The following is a 21,954-nucleotide window of genomic DNA, read 5'->3' as shown; positions in this document are numbered from 1 at the left end:
GGGGAGGGAGGGGAAGGGGATTTTGGATCTAAGAGGGATTTTGGTTGAATTTTATTTCGAGGATAATTTGATAATTTTAAGCCTTAGGTTAGTTTATTTCGACTTTCATGAGTTTCGAATCAAGGAGAACTCTAATTTGTGTTTTGATAGTTTCATTGAGTTTGAAACATTGCTTAGTTGATTAACATATTTGATGATTTATAATTAACGACTATATAGACCTCTAAAATATCAAAAAGAAAATTACTAACTGATTGACTAATTTGATCATATAGGCTAGGCTTTCTTGTAAAAAATAATTACTGAAACCATCACATTGTAAGACTTTAGAAATACTTTTTTTATGATAATGGAAATCCAAGTCCGCATCAGCTATCTTTTGAATGCGTACAGGATAAAATCCCTACTCCTATTTAATAGCTCGCAAATATATAAGGCTTCAGAAATATCAATACCTTCTAGTACTGGATGTAGGGCTTTAAAGGTGTGAATATGAAATGAAGGGTTGTGACTTTTCCGAAGGATTATGACCTTTATGAAAGGTTGTGACCATTTGAAAGGTTGTGACTTTTCCAAAATGTTAATCTTCTCTAAAAGCTTGTCTTTTTTTTTTCCAAAGAGTTGTGACTTTTACTGGCTATAAATAGAGAGGTTTTGTCTCATTTTTCTGTATCAAATTATTCTCTTCTTTTGCTTACATTTCTTACAAACAAAATCGATCAATCGTGTATGTGTGTGTGATTCAGTGTTGTCATTTTGAGTTTGTCGAAATTATTGAAGTTTGAGATACCACTACTTCTTTAATGGTTAATCTGTTTTACCTTGGGAGGAATTAATCTGCAACCTGGGTATTTGAGGGGATGATTTTTTAAGAATACACAGTGGTTTTTGTGGACTCAGATAGTTCTTTTCTTTTTCTTTCATCTTAATTGTTTCTGGTTTGCAAATCTGAATACATGAGATAACACTTGATTTAGGTGTGGACGTTCAGTTATTTGGTTTGATTTTCTCAAACTGCAAATTCGGTCTTTTGGTTTTTGAATTTAGAGATTGTGCACCGTATATTAAATCAAACTAATTTGATTCGTTCAATTTTTTCTACTTCTGTTCAGTTTAGTTCACTATTTTTAAATCAGTTTTTTGGTTTGAATGAAAAATAAAATAAAGATAAAGTATAAGAGACTTAGAAATTTAATTTAAAACTATGTTAAGGAATGATGTGTATTACCGTGGAACACTTATTTTGTTAACTAAAAAAGATTATATTTGTCTTTATCTAGAACATTATGCCTCCAATAATTTATCAGGAGAAACAAGTATGAGGATATACATAATGTACATTGATAGAAATATGTTTGAGTTTCTCTTCGAAAAAGATATTTCAAGTTAACTATTGAATTGTACACTTGGTGTTACTTTGATTTGTTCATGAATGATTTAATTGTTGACTGAATTTTTAACTTTCAGTTAAGAGTATTGGTTTTACATGTTGTATTTAGTTGTGCCATAGGGTTAACTAGGATGAGAAATTATTGTCTGGTAATAAGTATTGATTTTACATGTTGTATTATATCAGACCTTATAGCCGAAATCTTGAAATTTGAAGAGCTTAGAGCCTCATTTGTTAGCGCTTGATAGGTCTCAATCTTAGTTATTTAGATCTCAATCATTAAGTCTAGTTGTTTACAAGGTTTGAATCTTAATCATTAAGTGAATTCATTTTTCTTTGTCTAAGATCTATAACAAAGTGTTAAAATCACGACATAAGCAAAATTTTCATAAGCGGCGTCATTTTTAAAATAAGAAACCATAAATAAAACAATGTTATACCATAATAAAACGGAACAAAATATAAATAAAATAAAACTTACATATACCACTTTACCTTTTTTTTAAAAAAGAAAACATTTTATATGTTATAAACATATTTGTATTATAGTGAATGTCTAATCATGTGAAATTCTTTTAGGGTACGGTTATGAATCTTACTTGGGGACCAAGTTAGGTTTTCGCTATAAATAAATGGGTTTTCCTTCATTGCATATCAGATGTGTGAATCTCTAAATATCAATCAACAGAATAAGAAATCTTCTCTTTTCTCCCTAATTTATTCTTCTCATTGTTTTATATAGTTTCATAACATATTATCAACATGATTGTTCTATGAATTATGATAAAAGACTGGAAAAGGGCAAGAGAGATCTTGCATAATTTATGCAATTAGGTTCTCATACCTTTCTGTAAGGTATGCTTTAATTTTACTTTCTTGATTATAATTATTTATGTTACAGTCTGGAGTGACCATCTGGAGTAAGTATTTAAAAAGATTTGTCTACTTTTTCTATGTTTTATGTTAACCGATTGAGAAGAGAATTTCTTAGTTTTATTTTAATAGTTAAATGAGAACAATTTAGTGAAAAATGTGTTTTAAATCTTTATATGAGGTATGTGATCTATTAAGTTATACTTATTACCTACTAATGTTAGTTATAATAAATCAGTAATCTCAATTTTCTGTGTAGCTATAATGTACGATCATATTAATGATCATCAAAAGTGATAAAATTACAATTGTTTTGAAGGCTTGAGGTTGAGCTCATTGTGGGTAAGACGATAGATTATGTCGCACCAAAAGGATAAGACGATGGATTCATGTTCAATCGCACCAAGAGGGTAAGACATCAAGAGTCTTGGTGCACCGTGATGAAAGAAGTTAAGTTAAAGTCCCTCATTGATTATGACATAAGATGTTGGGTTTGAGTCTCAATGCATCATATTGATGATATAATTATGACTAAGATAAAATAATAAGTTTTTGATAAAAATTAGTCATGAAATGTATCTCGTTGAAGCATATTATTCCTTGAAGTGAATGTAGCAGTACATAAATGTCTAAAAGAAGACAATTGATTGAATGATGCACATGAATATGGAATGAGGTACTAAGTTATTAAATATTGATGTACTTAGATGATTGTGTTCTATTAAGGAGGAATAAATTTTTTTGATAAACGCTAAAGATATAGATTCATTCTCTAACGTGAATGAGGTGTAAGCTACCATGCTAGGCGTGAAAATGATCGCGACCATTAGACGTGGATGTGGTATCACCAAGATGTCTATGAGCAGACATTTGTTATATAAAAGGTTCATGTGTTTATCTTCTTACTTGTATTGAACAAAAACTACTTCAATTGAAGCACATTCTAAGATAAATCAGAAGTTAACTAATTTCAATACTCATAGAGATGAGACGAATCATAGAAGATTAAAATAGATATCCATTAAAGAATCTAAGAATTCTTTTAAATGGTAAATTTTATTGTACTGCTTGTTAGTAAGACAAGTTAATTGTGAGGTCATCATAAACGAGAGTAAAGATTGAGTCCCCTGCATTCTAGGAACATATAGATGAGGATATTTGTGGACATATTCGTTCACTTAGTGATTAATTTTGATACTTAATGATCCTAATAGATATTTCTTCTGGATGGTGTCAAGTGTGCATATTGTCATCCCGCAACTTGATGTTTGCAAAAGTGTTGGCACAAATAGTATGTTTACGTGCATAAATTTTCTAATAATGAGATTAGTCCGTTCAGTGTGAAATCACGACTCACCTTTAGAAGGGGTACAATAACTGAAAAAAATAAATCTGAAAATTACTCTCGGAGTAATAAAATTAAAATTTACTCATATAATAGTAAATTAGAAATTTACTAAAGCAAAAGACACATGGCAAAGTAAACTTGGAGTTTACAAGTACTAATAATTTTATTAGTTGACATAAATAATTTGATCTCTCAAAGATGTGCATACTGAGTAATAGACATACATTGAAGAACTAGAAGATTTTTCAAGAATTATTTTTGTTGCTTGTTCTAATGATAAGTTGATTAGATCGACTAATGTTGTGACTAAATTTTTAAATTCTGCAAAGTATAAAAGGTGAATTTGGGTTCGTTCACCTATCATGTGACGTGATAAAGAGATGCATTCATATGATAATCACATATGCGTTCGTTGTCGACCTGTAATTTGACATTCGCAAAATTGTTAGTGTAAGATAATCAAGTTAAGAGCACAACTTTTAGAATATGAAATCAAGATACTTCATCTTGATAATATTGATAAATACTTAAGATGATGTGACAATAAATGTCTCACATGGTGAAATCATTGCTTGTGAAAATTAAGTTTCATATGTTGTTCTGAAATACGATATTGCATACAAAAGTAATTATACACATCAGATCAATTTATTATGATCAATTTTTCTCTTAATTGATTTATGGTCAGGGACCAAGTATTTTTCATCTGATAATTTTATATGATTAACGAATATACTATGATGCATAAATATGGATTCTCCAAAATAAATTAAGATATATGTTAGTTTGTCTAACATAAGGGGAGTCTAAGAAGCAATACAAAAGTTGTAAATGCTCATATTGAATTTTTCTAAACGATAGAGTCTACGACATGCATAAAGCATGATATACTAATCGATTCTAAGTAAAATAATCCTTGAAAAAGGAGAGGATTAAAGAATCAAAATGATTATAATAAGGAGACAAGCTGCTCTTAGAGGCCAACGACATACAATTTATGAAACCTCATAAGAGGGATAGCTACCTGAAAATAATGAAGTTATTAGATCTCAATAAGTTATGTCGTATTGTGAATCGATACAAAATGATATATCATTGACGATATATTCAATACAATAGTACACAATATTGTAAAATAGTATGATGATATAAATTCTAAGACTATTAAAGCACGTAGGTGTAGAAATAATTATCAAATAAAAAGTGGAATGATACATTTTGATAGCGTAAAGCTTATTTGACTTGCAATCTAGGCACTAAAAGATGTCATACATCTAATACTGAATGTTGTCAATTACTTGACTAAATCAATATGAAAATTTCTGAAGGATTCAAAAACTAAAGTATCTACAAGTTTTTTGAAAAACTTGTTTATAATCCTCATATATAGATTAAAGCAATCAAGAATCTTTTCTATTGTTATGCACGTTGAATACTTGAATTAAAACTCTTGAACAGTTTTTCAAAAGACAATAGATTATTTGCTTAAAGAAGTTAAATGAGGAACTTGCAGAATTATTTGGCCCTGAAAGGTATGATTCATAAAAGGAGATAGAAGGAAGCATATTTCGTCAAAGCTTTTATACACCCATGTGCTCTCAAGAAGTGTGATATCAACATGCAACAGGTTTGTTCAAGTAATACTATAGTTGATTTATTCACCAAGTCTCTACCAACTACAACTTTCAAGAAGATGGTGCGGAAGTTCAAAAAACGAAGATTCAAGTCTCTAGATTGATGTTCTCATTAAGGGGAGTTAATACGTGATGTACTCTCTTTTCCTCACTAAGTTTTGTCCCACTGAATTTTCTTTGTAAGGTTTTTAATGAGGCATACAAAATGCGTATTACTAGATATGTATACTCTTTTTTCTTCACTAGATTTTTTTCCACTGGTTTTATGTAGTAAGATTTTAATGAGGCACATATTTGTATTGTAGTGAATGTCTTATTATGTGAAGTCCTTTTAGGATATGGTTAGAAATCTTACTTGGGGACCAAGTTAGGTTTCCCCTATAAATAAAAGAGATTTTCCTTTATTGTAAATCAGATTTGTGGATCTAGGAATAATAAGTCTCATCTTCTCTCTATTTTCTTCTTATTATTATATAGTTTCATAACACGTTATCAGAACGATGATGTGTCGTTAAATGTCTCACATAGTGAAATCATTGCTTATGAAAATAAAGCTTCATGTGTTGATGTGAAATACGATATTGCATACAAAAGTAATTGTACGCATCAGACTAATAAATTATGATCAATTTTGTTCTTAATTAATTTATGGTCAGGACCAAATATTTTTGAACGGGCCCATATTCACCTTTAAGACTGGGCAACGGATCGGAACGAACCGGTACCGCAACGGAATGGGACGAGTTGACCGACTCATTGACTGGTATCGAAATGAACCGAATCGGAATTACCGGACGAATATTCGGTTTTGTCCCGTTTCAGTATATATCGGGATGGAATCGAAACGAACCGGATTGAAACGGGATGACACATCTAGTTATTTCAAAAAATATTTTTTTTGAATTACGAAAATATGAATATTTTTTTTATTTTTCTAAGTTTAAATTAATAATTTTAAAATTTATAATGTAATTTTTTACTTAAGTTTATTTTAAAGATATTTTTAATTTTTTTTAGTTATTAAGTTTGCAAATTAAGTCTAATTAAGTTTTCAAGATTTAATCTTTTGAAGTTTATAAGTTATTACTTATTATTTTTTAATATGTTATAATTTATAAGTTATATTTATAACTTGTAATTTAAATAAATTAAGTTTGTAATTTTAAAAAATTAAATAAAAATAAGGATAAAACAATTAAACAAATTAAAAAACATCAATTTAATTTATTTAAATTTGTATTACAAATTACAATTTCAATTTACAACTATTAGTAGAGTGCATAGTTTACACAACCAATTCTAGGAAGGAATCTGTTTCAATTAAATCTCGATTGTAATACTAACAGGGGGTAGTTGGGTTACTTGGGTAATATTTATTATTTAATATAAAATATAAATTATAATTTATAAATATATAATGTTAATTAATTGATAAACATTAATTAATCGGAACGGGAGCGGATCGGAACCAGAATAAATCGGGACCGATACACCGGTACCAAACCTCAGTTGCATTCCATTCCATGTTCCGGTTCAGGATGTCCCATTCCGTCCCGTAGGCAACCGAACCGGAACGGTACCGGTACATCCCCTTCCGTTGCTCAGCCTTATTCACCTTTTATACTTTTCAGAATTTAGGGATTCTGTCTCAACATTAGTTGATCCAATTAATAGGAACATTTACAACTCTTGTATTGCTTTTTAGCTCCCCTCCTCCCATGTTAGACAAACTAACATATATCTCAATCTATTTTGGTGTACCCATCTTTGTGCGTCATAGTATATTTATTAATCATATACTACACATGAAAATCAATTAAGAAAAAAGTTGATCATAATTTATTGGTCTGATGCGAACAATTACTTTTGTATGCAATATCGTATTTCAGATCAACACATGAAACTTTATTTTTATAAGCAATGATTTCACTATGTGAGACATTTAATGTCACATCATCTTGAATATTTATCAATCTTATTATTTTCATGCAACATGTTTGTCAAGTAATACTATAGTTGATTACCTTATCCCTTCACGATTTTATTCTTTTAATTTTTTTTGTTGGTGTGTCGGCGAGCTCAAATCTTCATGAATCATGGCTCCAATGAAGTTCCAAAGAATTCCACACTTTCAGATATGAACAATTAACGAATAACCACAACCAGCAACACCAATAATACACTCTCTTCATTGTGAATCTTTGAGGTTGTAATGAAAAATAAAAAGTTGCGATGAAAAATAAAGAATGAAGAAGAAGTGGGAAATGAGTGGTGAAGGAAGATTTTGATTTTTTTAATTCTTTAATTCTTTTTTAAAAGGGTAATGGGAGGGAAGGAAGATTTTGATTTTTAATTTTTTTTGATGCGATAGTTTTTTTTTTTCCACGTCTTAGGAAGTAAATAAATTCATTTTGAAGTAGAAATGTATGTAATAGATCGTCATAATATAGTTTAAGTGTGTAACTTACTTTTCAATATAAGTTCAAGAGAGAATCTATATCTTTTCCTTCTTTTTTTTAAATATGTATAAAATAACATGTATCAAAATGAGGTCATGTAGATTTTAACTCACAAGTCACAACCAATGAAACTCTAGCACAAAACCAACCAAGTTGCCTGCAACTTCAATCAATGGAGAGTCATTTACAGTGTATCTATATTTGCTTCTGCTTCTTAACGGTATATCCCTATTTAATAAATTTTTCTGATGAAATAGTGTTACATCACACTCCTAGAATCTTTTTAAATTCGTCCCTTTAAAATGACTGTTAATCGCTACTTTATCTACTTTCATCCATCATCTATAAAGATGTCTATTTTAGAGTTACACATCTTTTGAGCAATAGACTCGCTCTACCACTATAGAATCCTCAACAAGTATAGAAGTACAAACATTTATAGCAAGCGAATAAAAAATTGAAATTATAATTATCAATTTTTATATATTTGGCTATCGGATCGTGAGAATCTGTCCCTATAAAAATAATAGAATTATCATGTGTAAAGATTTTTTGCTTATATATTTCAGTATCTCAACCGATTCAATTCACACGTCTTATACACCTCTCATAATTTGGTTGAATCCTTTTTAAAACGAATGATTTCATTCCTAGTTTCTTAAAACAAAATTTTTATGATAATCCATGGTCGGTCAAGTCATCCATGTGTTGCTTAATTTATTTAATTTGTTCATTATGCTTCATTAGTAGTTAATCACTCTTTACAAGCTAATTAGCTGTTTTAACTTAATCCTTATACAATTGTTACTACTAGTGGCCAAGTGGATGAGAATAATTTGGCTTGAATTTAGGAAAACATACTTCTTGAATGTCCCTTTATAGAGCAATATAACATATTGTGGACTTTATTTCAATATTTTTCTAAAGGTGAGGTATAATAACCATAGTCCATAGCAAATACTAGTAGTATATATTATGCTTAAGTTAGATACAAATTGAACTCTTCATAACATTAGGTGAGTGAATTTATTTAATTGAGGTCAGATTATCTCGAAACTAAAATACATATATATTTCATTCAATTCATACCTATTTCTGGAATGAAATTTAAGAAAGTAAAAAAGATTTTTGAATCTGATAGTCTTAAATTAAATATAAGTATGATGTATCTAATATTTTTCAATTTTGTAATTTTAAACATGTCATACGAAAGTTAAAATGATATAGTCACCAAAAAAAAGAGAACTTTTTTTTTTTGAAATAGACCTAAAAGAAAATTAAAATGGATAGAGTAATACAATAAAATCTTCTCTTAGTAATAGTATTATAGTTTCCTTTTAAAAAAGACAATGTTGAAATAAATATCATAAACAAGGTGAAATTATCTTACACAATCTCCATTTCAATTTTGTTGATTTAGTTTTGACGTTGACAATGGAGCTGAACTGCTTAAGAAAATAAAAAAACAAAATAAAAATTGTTACTTATGATTTAAACTAAAAATACGTAAAATGTATCAAAATATTTTTTAATTTTGATCTTAAACGTATCATGTGAAACGTTAAAATTAAATTATCAAAAAAAATGATATATTCTTTTTCAAACTAGCAAAAAAAAACAAATTGAAAATCTTAATGCAAATTAATTAATAGTACTATACATAAATTATAAATGTCTAGGTCAAACATCAAATAATGAAGAAAAAAAAAAGAAATATTAAATCCTTAAGCAACGTAAAAGGAAAAACTCAAGTTTGACATCCACATCTACTCAGAGACAGCTTGACGACCACAAGAAGAAAAGTCAGTTTTGTTCTTCTATTTAATTTTTTATTTATTACGGATTTGGCTCCCCTCCATTTTCCCGCATGCATTCAACTATATTTTTTTACTACGATATAAAATAAAAAGTTAGTTACTAATATAAATTTGTAGTTGAATAACAAAAAATTCGTATTAATCGTACTCTTACCTATGATTTTAAAAAATTACAATTAGTTGACGTGTTTTATTATTTTGAAAGGAAAAATTCTTATGTTTGAATATATGGGAGTGTTGAAACGTATAAGTTGCATAGAGTAACATTAAATCTAAATGTAAACTTAGCACTAAATATTTGGACGCTAGTTTATTGCAAAATGTATACTATAACACCAAATAACTTACATAAAACGAATGTATAATATTCCTTCCGTCCATTATACTGAAAATAAATATTTACTTTTATTTATTCAATTTAGATAAAATTACGAGATAATTTATTATTTAATTTCAAATTAACATTTATTACTAACTACAAATTATTTCTCCAAAACATTGAATTTATAATATTTAAAGGATAATATAGTAAAATTGTCATTTTATTTATTGTTTAATAGTGTATGTATCAAATCGATATATACTGAACAAGTAACAATGAATGAACGATCAGAAGAATGCCCTTAAGTTTTGATTCACGTGAAGTTCCAACTTCCATCACACATGTTCCTTAAAACTTACAAAAGTGCCTTAGAAACAACTATGCATATAGTACTATATTATATTAAAATAAAAAAGTGTGCATCGATAGACGAATAATATTATTTTCTTGAATTTCCATTGACTTTCATCAATAGTATACGTAAGTTCCACCTCTAAGCCATGTTTTAAGTCTATATATAGCTTTGTCTAGACATAACAACATAATAACCTATATCATATTCAAGCTCATTCAATATTATTGCAAGGAGAAGAAGAAGAAGAAGAAGATCGAACGTTATATAAAAAATGGAGAAATACTCAGGGATTCTTCTTCTTCTTCCGATACTGATGAGTTTTGCTGCAGTGAGCTTGAATTCAGGTTATGCAAATGCCGCGGTGTTTTTGCCACCGGAGGATAAACCATTGGTGAGACATTACTATAAGAAGCTAAATACATGTGCCAATGTGGAACCATTTGTTCGACATCAAGTGAAGCTCTATTGGGACAAGGATAAGACTATTACTGCTAAACTCCTCAAGTTGCTCTATGCTGATTGCATGGTTAATGTATGTCTCTTTGTCTCTCTTTTATTTCATTCACAATTTTTAGTATCAATGAATGGATATTGTTATTTTTGTGTTACTCCATTGCTATATTAAAGCACATCCAATGGGGTTTGAGAAAGCTGGGTTCACTGTGATGTAGATAATCTATCCTAATATAAATAGCAGTGATTGTTTCCTTAGCTTGAATCTGTTACTCATAGATCACACAAAGATAATTTTATTATTGATGCAAGACGTACGTACTCCCCTCCATATTACTCCCTCTGTCCCAATTTATATGTCACCTTTTATGTTTTGAGAGTCGAATAGTTCAAGTTCGACCGGAAATTTGTGCATGAAATTTTCATTTTTTCTGAAATGAAATTTATATATTTGTAAACTGCGTAAAAAGTAATATGAGTCACAATAATTGATAATTCAAAATATTTAAAAAATCTATGAAAAATTTACTGTCAAAAATAGATTTGTTTGACTCTTGAAATTCGAAAAGTGACATATAAAATGAGACGACGATAATATTCCATTGCTATTTTAGCTTCAATATACTGCAGTATAATGATGAGTCTAGGATTTTTAGAATATGAATCGAAAAAAAGGGGAAAATGCATTAAGTGCAATTAATACCTCTAGGCAATTAACTCTAACACTCAAACCTAGTGCACCATTTATCCATCAATTTATGAGTAGCATGGATGGGAACAATTAGTATAAACCAATATTAAAAAATATATAGATACATAAAATATCTAATTTTACGAAAAGACCACAGATTGACGTATCTCATTTTTAACCTATACTTATTCCACCCCTCCCTATAATTATAGTTAGGGATCTTATGATTGCCAGTTAAGGGAGTCGTTCATATATTAAAACTAGCCCAACTTATAATATCAAGTTTGATACCTTTTTAGCTACTTTGCATAAAATTTTACCACACCAAAAAAAAATGAATAATGTTTTTAATTTCTCAAAATAACGTTACGTGTACGATTATTTAGACATAAACAAGGAGAATAGTGCAAAAGTGAACCTATATATACGAGTTGAATAATGTGTAGTATATATTGCTAATTCAGTTTTTAAGACTATAGTGTTAAGACTAATGAAAAACTCACAAAATATTTATAAAATGTATATACGTAGTGTATACTTTATACGCACATATTATATACAACGTACACATAACACTGATATTGTATAGTATATTACTCATATATATTTCGATCATATTATAAGTTAAATCATATATATCATTCATATAATATTTCTATGGAGGCCTTAGGAAAGAATCTTGGGTAGCTTCGTAAATTGAGACATAGCTTTAACCATAAGCAACTAAGTTTAATTAATACACACTAAAATAAAGGACACATTAGACAATGATCTAGAGATCTAAGCCTATAAAAATGGTGTGTCTCCTCTTTAAAGAAAAAAAATGTAAATACAATACTACGAGCTTGTTTGGATCGGTATTTGATTATATTTTTACTTATAAGTCAGAAGTCATACGTTAAAACTTTTAATTTATAATTTTTAGCTTGTATTTATCGTTTTAGCTTAATATAAAGTGCTTAATACTTCAAAAGTCTTCTTAAAGTTACTTAATTTAAAAGTATTTAAAATAAGTCAATTTAAACAAAGCTTGTTATGCACAGGCTTGAAAAGATAATTCCAAGAAATAAGTTCCATAGTAATGAATATTTTTAAAAAAAAACTTTTTTTTATGAATACGAATTAACTATATGTGATTATAAACAAATTAGGTTTCTTCGAATTTTGAGGTTACGTTGGATCTAAACTACATCAAATTTTTGTGGTGTCCAAGAATACAAGTAATTATAGTAATACTTTTTATTTTAATTTATGTGAAAAGTTCGAGAAGTACGATAGTTAAAATATTTAAATATAATATATGAAAATTACATTGAAAAGTACTCTCTCTAGTTTATATTAATTATATAATTGAATTTGAGTTGGAGGTATGACACACCTTTTAAGAAAAATATATAAGAACATAAACCAACTAAAGTACTATTTTTTTTTTTTTATTATTCTCCTAAAAGATGTAAAGTAATTAAGAACTTTATTATAAAAAAAAAAAAAGAATCGATATGAAAAAAATCTCAATAATTCTTGTCAACTTTGCAAAATTCATTTTGAACAAAAAATTCTCAATAATTCACTTAATGTGGAATTGTGGAATTGTGGATTAGAAAGTACTACAAACGTAACTAATAATTCATAATATTTTCAATTTTTTTGATAAAATTATAATAATAAAAAAATATTATTGGATTCCCCAAACAATAACACCTCATCTTAAAAATGGAACAGAGGGAATGTATATAAAAGTATTATGGGCAGCGTCTTAAAGAAAAATAGCTTTAATTAAGCAACTAATTAATTAAAATAGAGGAAATATTAGACAATAATCTAGATCTAAGCCTCGAAATTTGGCTTGTGATCTCTCTTTAAAGAAACAAATTATGTATAATATAAAGGGTGTGTTGTTGGCGAGGAAAATATTTTTCAATTTTTCATATTTAATTGATCGAATATTTTTTCTAAATTAACAAGTTCCTTAAAAATAAAAAAAATATTTTTTTTAATTAGAATAGAAAAAATAAATTATATAAGTGACATTGCGAGTTTATTATCTTCCTCACGCACCAAATACTCTTATCTCCTTCCATTAAGGGTTACAATTAATGGTAAGATTTATATTGAGATCCTAACTATCATAATATTATTAGATCTCTCAGTAACAATATCATTTTTTTGATATTTTTTTATTGTAAAATAACATATAACATGAAAGATGGATTCCACGAAAAACATGCATGATTCATGTCATAGTGAAATGTTATTATAAGATATGATTGTTATAAAGAAGCTTGACTATAATTGAAAGTAACTTAAGAAAATAACGTAATTAACCATAACAGGTCTGAAATTCATTACACTGTCACTAAATATGAGTTAATTATATATATTCTAAATCCTCATATAGAGTATACAATGACAATGACTTTCAATATAACTGTTAGTTGAATGAGCATCTGAGGTATCAACTCAATCAGTAACTAATTAATTTGTGATATTTATTTCTTTACTATTGTTGTCCAGGGTTGTGATGCATCAGTCCTGCTAACGGGTCCAAACACAGAGAGAAATTCATCGAAAAACGCAAGGCTGGATGGATACCTGTTGATCGATAAAATAAAAAAAGTGCTTGAAATTCGATGTCCTAGAGCCGTTTCTTGTGCTGATATTCTCAATCTTGCTGTTAGGGATGCCGTCCACTATGTAACTACTCTATGGCGCTTTATTTATTTAATTTATCGCGATATATATTAACTAATTTCGGAAAAAAAAACATGTAAAACAGGCAGGTGCACCATCTTATCCAGTGTTGTTGGGAAGAAGGGATGGAGTAGAATCAAAAGCTGAATGGATTGATTATCCTTCACCTTCAATGTCTTGGGAGGAAGGACTTGCTTACTTTGAATCCAAAAATCTTGATGTTCAAGACTTTGTCACACTTTTAGGTACAAAAATATATGACTTATATTATAATTTTCTTTCATTTTAACATTCAACTAATAGTTGTTTTCTTAATAGCAAAATGCACAAGTAGCTCCAAATCTATGCCCGAAATTTCAGAGACACATTTATACTATACTAAGGTCATATTACCTTTCTGAACTTATTTTATAAATAATGTTCTACCCCTTTTCGGTCTACGTGGTACCAGCTTGAAAAAAAAGTCAACACGCACTGAGCCGAAAAGATAGTGTCACGTAGGCCGAAAAGGGGTGGAAAATTATTTATAAAATAAGTTCAGAAAGGTAATAGGACCTTAGTATAGTGTAAACGTGTCTCTGAAATGTCAGACATATATATGTTTGAGGGGTACTTAATTCCATGTTTCACTAACATTGGGCTTCCATATATTATCCATGCTCTAAATTCCACGTTTCACTAATGTTGGGCTTCCATATATTGTCCACGCTCTAGTTGACAGGTCTAGACGTACGAGGGTGTGTTGAGCCTCCTACTCAGGGATGGAGCACTTGGTCTCTTCATATGTCCTAGACAATCGTCACTTCTTGAACTAGCTTTTGGGGTCAAGTCAGACCCAAGATCCACTTTTATATAGTTGTTGTTGTCGTTTCCTCAACGTCCTTTTTCACGTTCTTTAACCATTTTGTTCCTCACTAACTCTACCTAGGCACTAGATTATACTGGATATGTTGTTATTATTCTAAACGCGGGCCGTTTGGTTCTTATTTCAGGGGCACATACAATGGGACAAGCACATTGCAGCTCCTTCTATGACCGCCTTTACGATTTCAAAGGTACAGGAAAACCAGACCCCAGCATGAAGAGATCTGTGTTAGTAAAGCTAAGGGATCAATGCCCTAAAAACAGCAAAAATGATTCACCTGTTTATTTCACTGAAGAATATGGTTCTAACTATACATTCACTAACAAATTATACACTAAGGTTATTGCTCATGAATCACTTCTTAGAGTTGATCAACAATTATCTTATGGAAGCGATACAGGTGAACTAGTCGATGAATACGCAAAGAGTTTAGAGCAATTTCGAAGGGGATTTGCATTATCGATTAGTAGAATGGGAGGTCTTAAAGTGTTGACAGGTAAAAATGGCGAAATTCGCCAAGATTGTAAGTTTACAAATAAGAACAATCCTAATATCCATTAGGTTTGGAGAGTGGATTCTCAAATGTCATACATAATTATAATAAGTCATTGAATTTTCATGAAGGACAATGTATTTTGTAATAATTGAAGACATTATATGTTGATTAATAAAGATATGTGGAAAATCTCAATTTTCTAGTTGAATTGTGTATTTCCATCTTGGCATTCCCTTTATTACTTAAGTCGGTCTATTCATGAAAACAACCTCTCTACTTGTATAAGGTAGGGGTAAGATCTGTGTATACGTCATCCTCCAGAGACTTCACTTGTGGAAGTACTCGAGGTCTGTGCAAATTGATCCGAACACCTAATAAAGGTGTCAAACCACACTCTGTTTAGAATTCTCTGTTTTGATATGATGAACTCAATGGCAACAAAGATTTTATTTTCTAACTACTAAATCTTTTGCATTGTCTTCTTTAATTATTGTCATCATCAGTTTATCAGTAAGTTAATTTTAGGTTAAACCTGGGAATCATGGAATAGATTTGTGTTTAGGATAGGGATATACATACTCGCCTTGCTTAGTCATATAGGTATTCTGGTAGTTTGAATAGACAAGTGGAAACTTGGTTGGAGCCCACGATCAATATCAACCTCGTGATTAGTAAACCAAATTCTCAAGCCGCAGAAGCTACTACTAATGCTTTAATCAGCACACCTATTGAGGTGCTGCCCAACATGAATATGAAATGTTTTGTGCATCAGACTGTCTTTTTTTTTTTCCGCGTCTATTGTAACCTATAATGCATGTGAGTTGGAATTTACATGAACTTTTTGATTAATCATAATCTAAGTAATGCTTAAATTCATGAACTTTAGTTTATACAACCTATTTACATACAAAGAAAAAACTAGTTGTAGATATATATCTCTACAATGACTTTATGCCCAATGCTACTAGTTTTTGGAAATGTCCATAACACAACATATGTTTGAGATTAATCTCTATCTACTTGAAGTGTAAAATATATGCAAAATACAAAATTGTTTTTTTCTTTTTTAAATCCTAATTCAAGAAGGTAATCAAGTGGATTATTCTGATAATTACAATCTATTTGAGAATTCACCTACAATTAGGAAAACAAATTAAAGTTAGCTTGGGACATTCCAGCTTTGACCTTTCAAAGATAGCAGCATTAGGTGTAGTTGGTTATATCTGCACATATAAATTGACAAAATAATAATAATAACAAAGAGTAAGAATTATAACTATAGTTATATTAATTACTTTTATAACTTGACTTCAGATAGCATCTAAGTAAATATTTAAACTTATATAAAATTGGACAAGTAGATATGTATGTCCTACGTGTATCATGCGACATAATACACAAAGAGTGTGCTTGTTCAATTTTTGACATATGTGGCAAAGTTTACTATTAGAACCAAATTAATGTAAAAACAAACAAGCTGTGTCTTCTGTATTTAGAGCAAAAACTCTATAATTCTTACCTTGATAATTAACTGATCAAAAAATAATTGAACTGTTATCTTTTCATGGCTTCTTGAACTGGAGGTGGGGTAATAGTGAAAACAGCAACAGCATGGCTTTGCCGCTCAATATTTTCTGCCCATCCTGAACATATGTACATAAAAGATAAGCATAATACGCGTAAAATATCAGGTAGGATGTTGCGTAGGACATGAAACGTCAAGTAGGATACATGTGTATACTTGTTCAAGTCTATACAAGTTCAAATGCCTATTAATGCGTACTATAGTTAGAGGACATAATTAACATATGAGGTTGAATTAAAAAACATGTTAATGATTTAATTTTAAAATCTGCGGGACCATGAACCCTAATAGGATAAAATATTGACATGATACATAAATATATCATTTAACTTGACTTTAGCTGCCCTTCAACTTTAATGTGCAGTAGTAAAAATTTGTATAAAATTGAACAAATAGACAATTCGTCCTACGTGACATCCTGGTGATAATTTTGTGTCTTGTCGTCATACATGTATTATATCATATTACCACTTATGACATGTGTAAGTAAAAATATATTATCAGCTGAAATCAAGTTAAAAGAGTTATTCTTACAGAATGATTTGTGCATCGAGACTTACCAAGTGCAGGGTCAAATCCTTGACGATGAAGCTCACGATATTCTTGACACAAGGCACAATAACAACATAATGTATGAATAAGGCAATCAAGACATTCATTCCCTTCCAACTTAAATTTTCTTCTCAATTTAACTCTGTAGTAAAAAGTATAAAGTGGTGTAATACAACATAAACAACAGAGTAACATGTTTATTATCACTCCTTCCATGCATGCTGTCCAAAATACAAAAAAAAAAATAAATTAGACAATAAATAAACATAAACCTAACTTCTAAACTTATATGACACAATACATGTCCCTTTAACTAAACTTTAGTTCTCCGAGTGTGCACAACTAGACACTAAAACTTGTATGAAGTGGAATAAGTAGACACGTATGTTCTACGTGACATTATACACATAGAATGTCACGTAAGATGTGAATTGACACATAGAATGTCACGTATCCACTTGTTCAACTTTATACAAATTTGATTGTCTTTTTCTGCATATATCCAAAATTGAAGAGTCTAGGAGATAAAGTTAAAGGGCGGGTTTATATATTATGCCAACTTGTATCATGTATATTATATATAACTATTAATTTGTGGATCTTACATGTTCGTCCTTCACTCACTATTTCTGCAATTTGCCCGGATGTTATGCATGGACAAACACATGTTGTAAGACCTATATACATGCACAAAAAATGAGGTAATTAATTAACAACAATAATAATAATAACAATTACGTCTCAATTCATGAAAATAAAAAACAAAAACTTTGCATGTGTGAGTTTGTTCACGTTATCAAAATCTCAAAACAATAGAAAAGAAGACAAAGATGGATAAAAAAATAAAATTGTGAACCCTCAAATATAAAAATACAATGGAGTTGTTAAACCCATAAAAAAAGATGCTTTTGAAATAACGATAGGTTGACAATCAACGTAAAACTATCTGAATACATACAATTTTTAGGGTCTCTACCACATGCAAAAATGTTGGTTGACCAAGTTGTCTCTTCCATATGTTTGGTTATTCCAATAGGGGCTCTTTGAATATATACAGAAGACCCATCAGGAGATCCATATGGTTGTGGTGGTGGTGGCGGTGGTGGCGGAGGAGGCATACCATATCCATAAGGTAATAAATGAGGGTATGAATATGATTGCGACGATGCGTTATTATTATCTAATGGTTTATTAGTAACGAATTGGTTATACCCATTCGAGTTCATGAGAGGATACATCTTGTTTTTGCAGAAAGAGATGATTATGAAGACAAAATATGCATGGAAGAGAAGGATAAGAAAAAGAGAGGGAAAAAAAAAGAAGTGAAGGGCTTTAGTTCTTGATGAACTTTTTCCCAAGAAATTATTTAATTAATTTTCTTGGTTAGGTAGGGCCATATTGGCTCCTAGTATTTTTTTATTTTTTAAGAAAAAAATGGATATATTGACTCCACTTTTAGGGAAGGAAGACTAATGAATGGTTATAAAGTATGCAAAATTTTAAAAAATATTCTACCCCCCACACTTGTCGTTTGCCTATTTTATAACTAAAATAGTTTTTAGTCAAAGCGTGTGTACAAAACTAATTGAATAGATATAACTCTAAAAATCAACAATAATTGGAAAGAAAAAAAATATTTTTTAGTATTACAACAATATCTTAATACCAACTCAAAATATTGCAAAACATCCAAGATAAATGAGAACGAGTGTTTGGTTATTCACAATCAACTATATCCCAATCAGTGGCGGATCCAGGATTTAAAGGTTGTGGGTGCTCACTTCCAGGTGTAAAATGCAGAGGTTTAAACCAGCTCACCCACAGCTGCTTTTGTTCTATGGGTGCTCATTTAAATTATAATAACATATGTATCATATTTTCTATATATATATATACAAAAAATTTCGGAAATCAATGGATCCTCGAGCACCCACGTCTAGCTTACTGGGTCCGCCCCTGATCCCAATGAGGAAAAAGAAGCAGATGAGATGAAAAGTTGTGCAAAAATTGATTCTTCTCATCCTGACATAATGGGAACACCTACTGAATCTGATCTTATCACTACTCATGCACCAACAATCAGGACATCTTCTAGAACTTGTTGAGACCTGGGAGGTTGTTTTATTACCAAATGGGAAGAGGGATTTACCTTGCAAATGGGTTTACAAAGTGAAATACAAATCAGATAGATCATTGGAAAAATATTTTCACCACATAAGCCTACACCTTGGACATGGCAAGGAGGCTCACCATACCTAACTCAAATTTCATGCGCTATCAATGAAGCGTATGTTGATGATCCTGCGTACCTATATATGAAATGATGTAGGTCAAATGGCTTGTCCATGAAATGTACATGTACGAGCATGTAAGGGGAATTCTGAAGTATAAAAATAACCTTGAACTTGGTAAAAAGGAAACATATTTACCTCCTCCCAACTCACTCAACTAAACTCAACACAAGAATAAGATACTCAACTTAAAGATATGATACTCAACTCAAATGTGTGATACTCAATTCAAATATATGATTCTCAACTCAAAGGTGTACTTAAGGATTTTCAAAACTACTCAAACTTACTCAATTCAGAAGTACTCAAGGATAAGATACCTAACTCAGTAATAAGGTTCTCAACTCAGCGAAACATAGCTCAACTCAAGATACTCAAGTTTGGATACTCAATTCAAGATAAAGCAGCAATAAAAGATGCAAGATATGGAAACTTTGAAAATGGTAGAGAACAACACAATGTATTGAAGAATACAATAACGACTCAACTTGCATATAATAGAATATTATATAACTTTGTGGGATTTTCTCAAACTGACAATCATCACTATGAGCTATGTGATGATACAACGTCTCGCCCACGCTTCCAGAACTGCATTATAACTTGTCGGGATATAAAACGACGCAACTAAGTGGATCCACTAGTCTATGCTAAAAAGCATTAAGGAATCATCTAAAAAGTATGACCCTTTCTACCTATGTTGGCTACCTGGTTTATGGAGACTTTAGTTATTTGAACTCGTCCCATTATCAGTGCTCAATATTACTCCCAAAATGTACTAAGCTCATATGTTTAAAAACATTACACTTTCCGTGGTTTGAGATTATTATTCAAAAACTACCTTAAAAGCTCTTTTGTAAATCAGTGTTCCCTCTTTTGTTTAAATGTGAAAATATTTTACTCTTGGAAATACTTAGTTTCCATATAATCTTTTGAAGAAATGACTTCATTCTTACTCTTACTCAACTCAATGCTCAAGTCTTAAAACAAGTTTTAAAATATTGTAAAAGACCTTCTCGAAATAAAGTTCATGCCTAATTATATATGGACGTGACGACTCAATTCAAGGTTTTTAATAACCGTAATTAGAACTCAATACTCGAGGCTTAACAACTCAAAATTCAAGAGCATCAATAGCAATACTCACTTCAAGAATGCTTGACTAAGAGGGTTCATATAGAATTATGGGCATGGACTAGTCAACTTAAGGACTCACAGATACTTCTCATCTCAAGACTACTAGACTTATAGAGTTCATGCGAAATTATGGGCGTGAACTACTCAGCTCAAGGGCATCATTGGAACATGTAATAGTCTCATGCTTAGGAATATAACCTCGAAGAGGTTAGGAACTCAATACTTAGAACTTGAAGATACTATTCCTCTTAATGATACTCAATTTATGGTGTACATGCGGAACTTTTGAGCATCAACGACTCGACTCAAGGGTCTACATGACAATTTGGAACTCAAGTATACCAATTTTCTTATTCTCATACCTAATTCCTCAAAACTTAGCTCAAATCGATAGTTGATCTCAAAAGATCCATAATTGAACACAAAAAACTTACTTGAACTCTACCCTGACTCTCTGTTGAATGAGAATTATGAATTCAAGAGTTATGGTTCATGATATGAAGGATATCATGATGATAAAGTAGACTCATGAATACATTCTTTTCACTCTCATGCTCACTTACTTGAGTCTTGAAACAAGTTATTAGAAGTTGCAGGAGACTCCTCAAAAAGACTCAAAGAGACTTTCTCAAAATATTCGAAAGAACTCTCAAGACTTGTCTCTTAGCTCTACCTTATATTTGAATTATGAATTCAAGGTTATGATTCATGCTATGAATGATTTCTAGTTGTTTAGAAGTAGCTTAGAGTGTTCAAAATAAAAGGAGAGTAAATTTACCCTTCGAAAGAACTGAGACAGAAAAAAACGATAGAGAACGGGTGGGGTAGGCGACCCTGGCGCACCGAGTGACGCGGGGCTCCTTCCCTAACCCAGGAAAAGCCGACGACTTTCTTTACTCGTTTTCTTACCCTATTTAACCTAGATTCAAACAGTTTCTTCCCCAATCACTTGGATTCAATTTCCTAACATAATTACACATTAATCTTCTCTATAA

At 30.3% G+C, this 21,954-nt stretch overlaps 2 protein-coding genes across 3 annotated transcripts; one reads left to right on the top strand and one right to left on the bottom strand.

The window, feature by feature from the left end:
* The first annotated feature begins 10,404 nt into the window (after positions 1-10,404).
* LOC107028000 (probable peroxidase 61) lies at positions 10,405-15,602 on the top strand. The gene is made up of 4 exons (XM_015229049.2): positions 10,405-10,730; positions 13,857-14,036; positions 14,119-14,278; positions 15,026-15,602. Exons 1-4 carry the CDS (start codon positions 10,470-10,472, stop codon positions 15,457-15,459), a joined length of 1,035 nt encoding a protein of 344 aa, XP_015084535.1. The 5' UTR covers positions 10,405-10,469; the 3' UTR covers positions 15,460-15,602.
* A 641-nt stretch (positions 15,603-16,243) lies between these two features.
* Positions 16,244-18,938, bottom strand: LOC107028186 (protein PLANT CADMIUM RESISTANCE 7-like). Of its 2 annotated transcripts, none has more exons than XM_015229228.2 (5): positions 18,490-18,938; positions 18,137-18,208; positions 17,540-17,752; positions 16,914-17,037; positions 16,244-16,617 (listed from the first exon to the last, which is right to left on the bottom strand). In XM_015229228.2, exons 1-4 carry the CDS (start codon positions 18,767-18,769, stop codon positions 16,949-16,951), a joined length of 654 nt encoding a protein of 217 aa, XP_015084714.1. In that variant the 5' UTR covers positions 18,770-18,938; the 3' UTR covers positions 16,244-16,617; positions 16,914-16,948. The 2 variants fall into 2 exon arrangements, with proteins under 2 accessions (XP_015084714.1, XP_015084715.1); XM_015229229.2 differs by having other exon boundaries at positions 16,244-16,528.
* Between the last annotated feature and the right edge of the window lie 3,016 nt (positions 18,939-21,954).

The sequence above is a fragment of the Solanum pennellii genome, chromosome 8 (genome assembly GCF_001406875.1).
Source record: "Solanum pennellii chromosome 8, SPENNV200".
Lineage (NCBI taxonomy): Eukaryota > Viridiplantae > Streptophyta > Magnoliopsida > Solanales > Solanaceae > Solanum > Solanum pennellii.
This window is presented reverse-complemented; position numbering and strand designations above follow the sequence as displayed.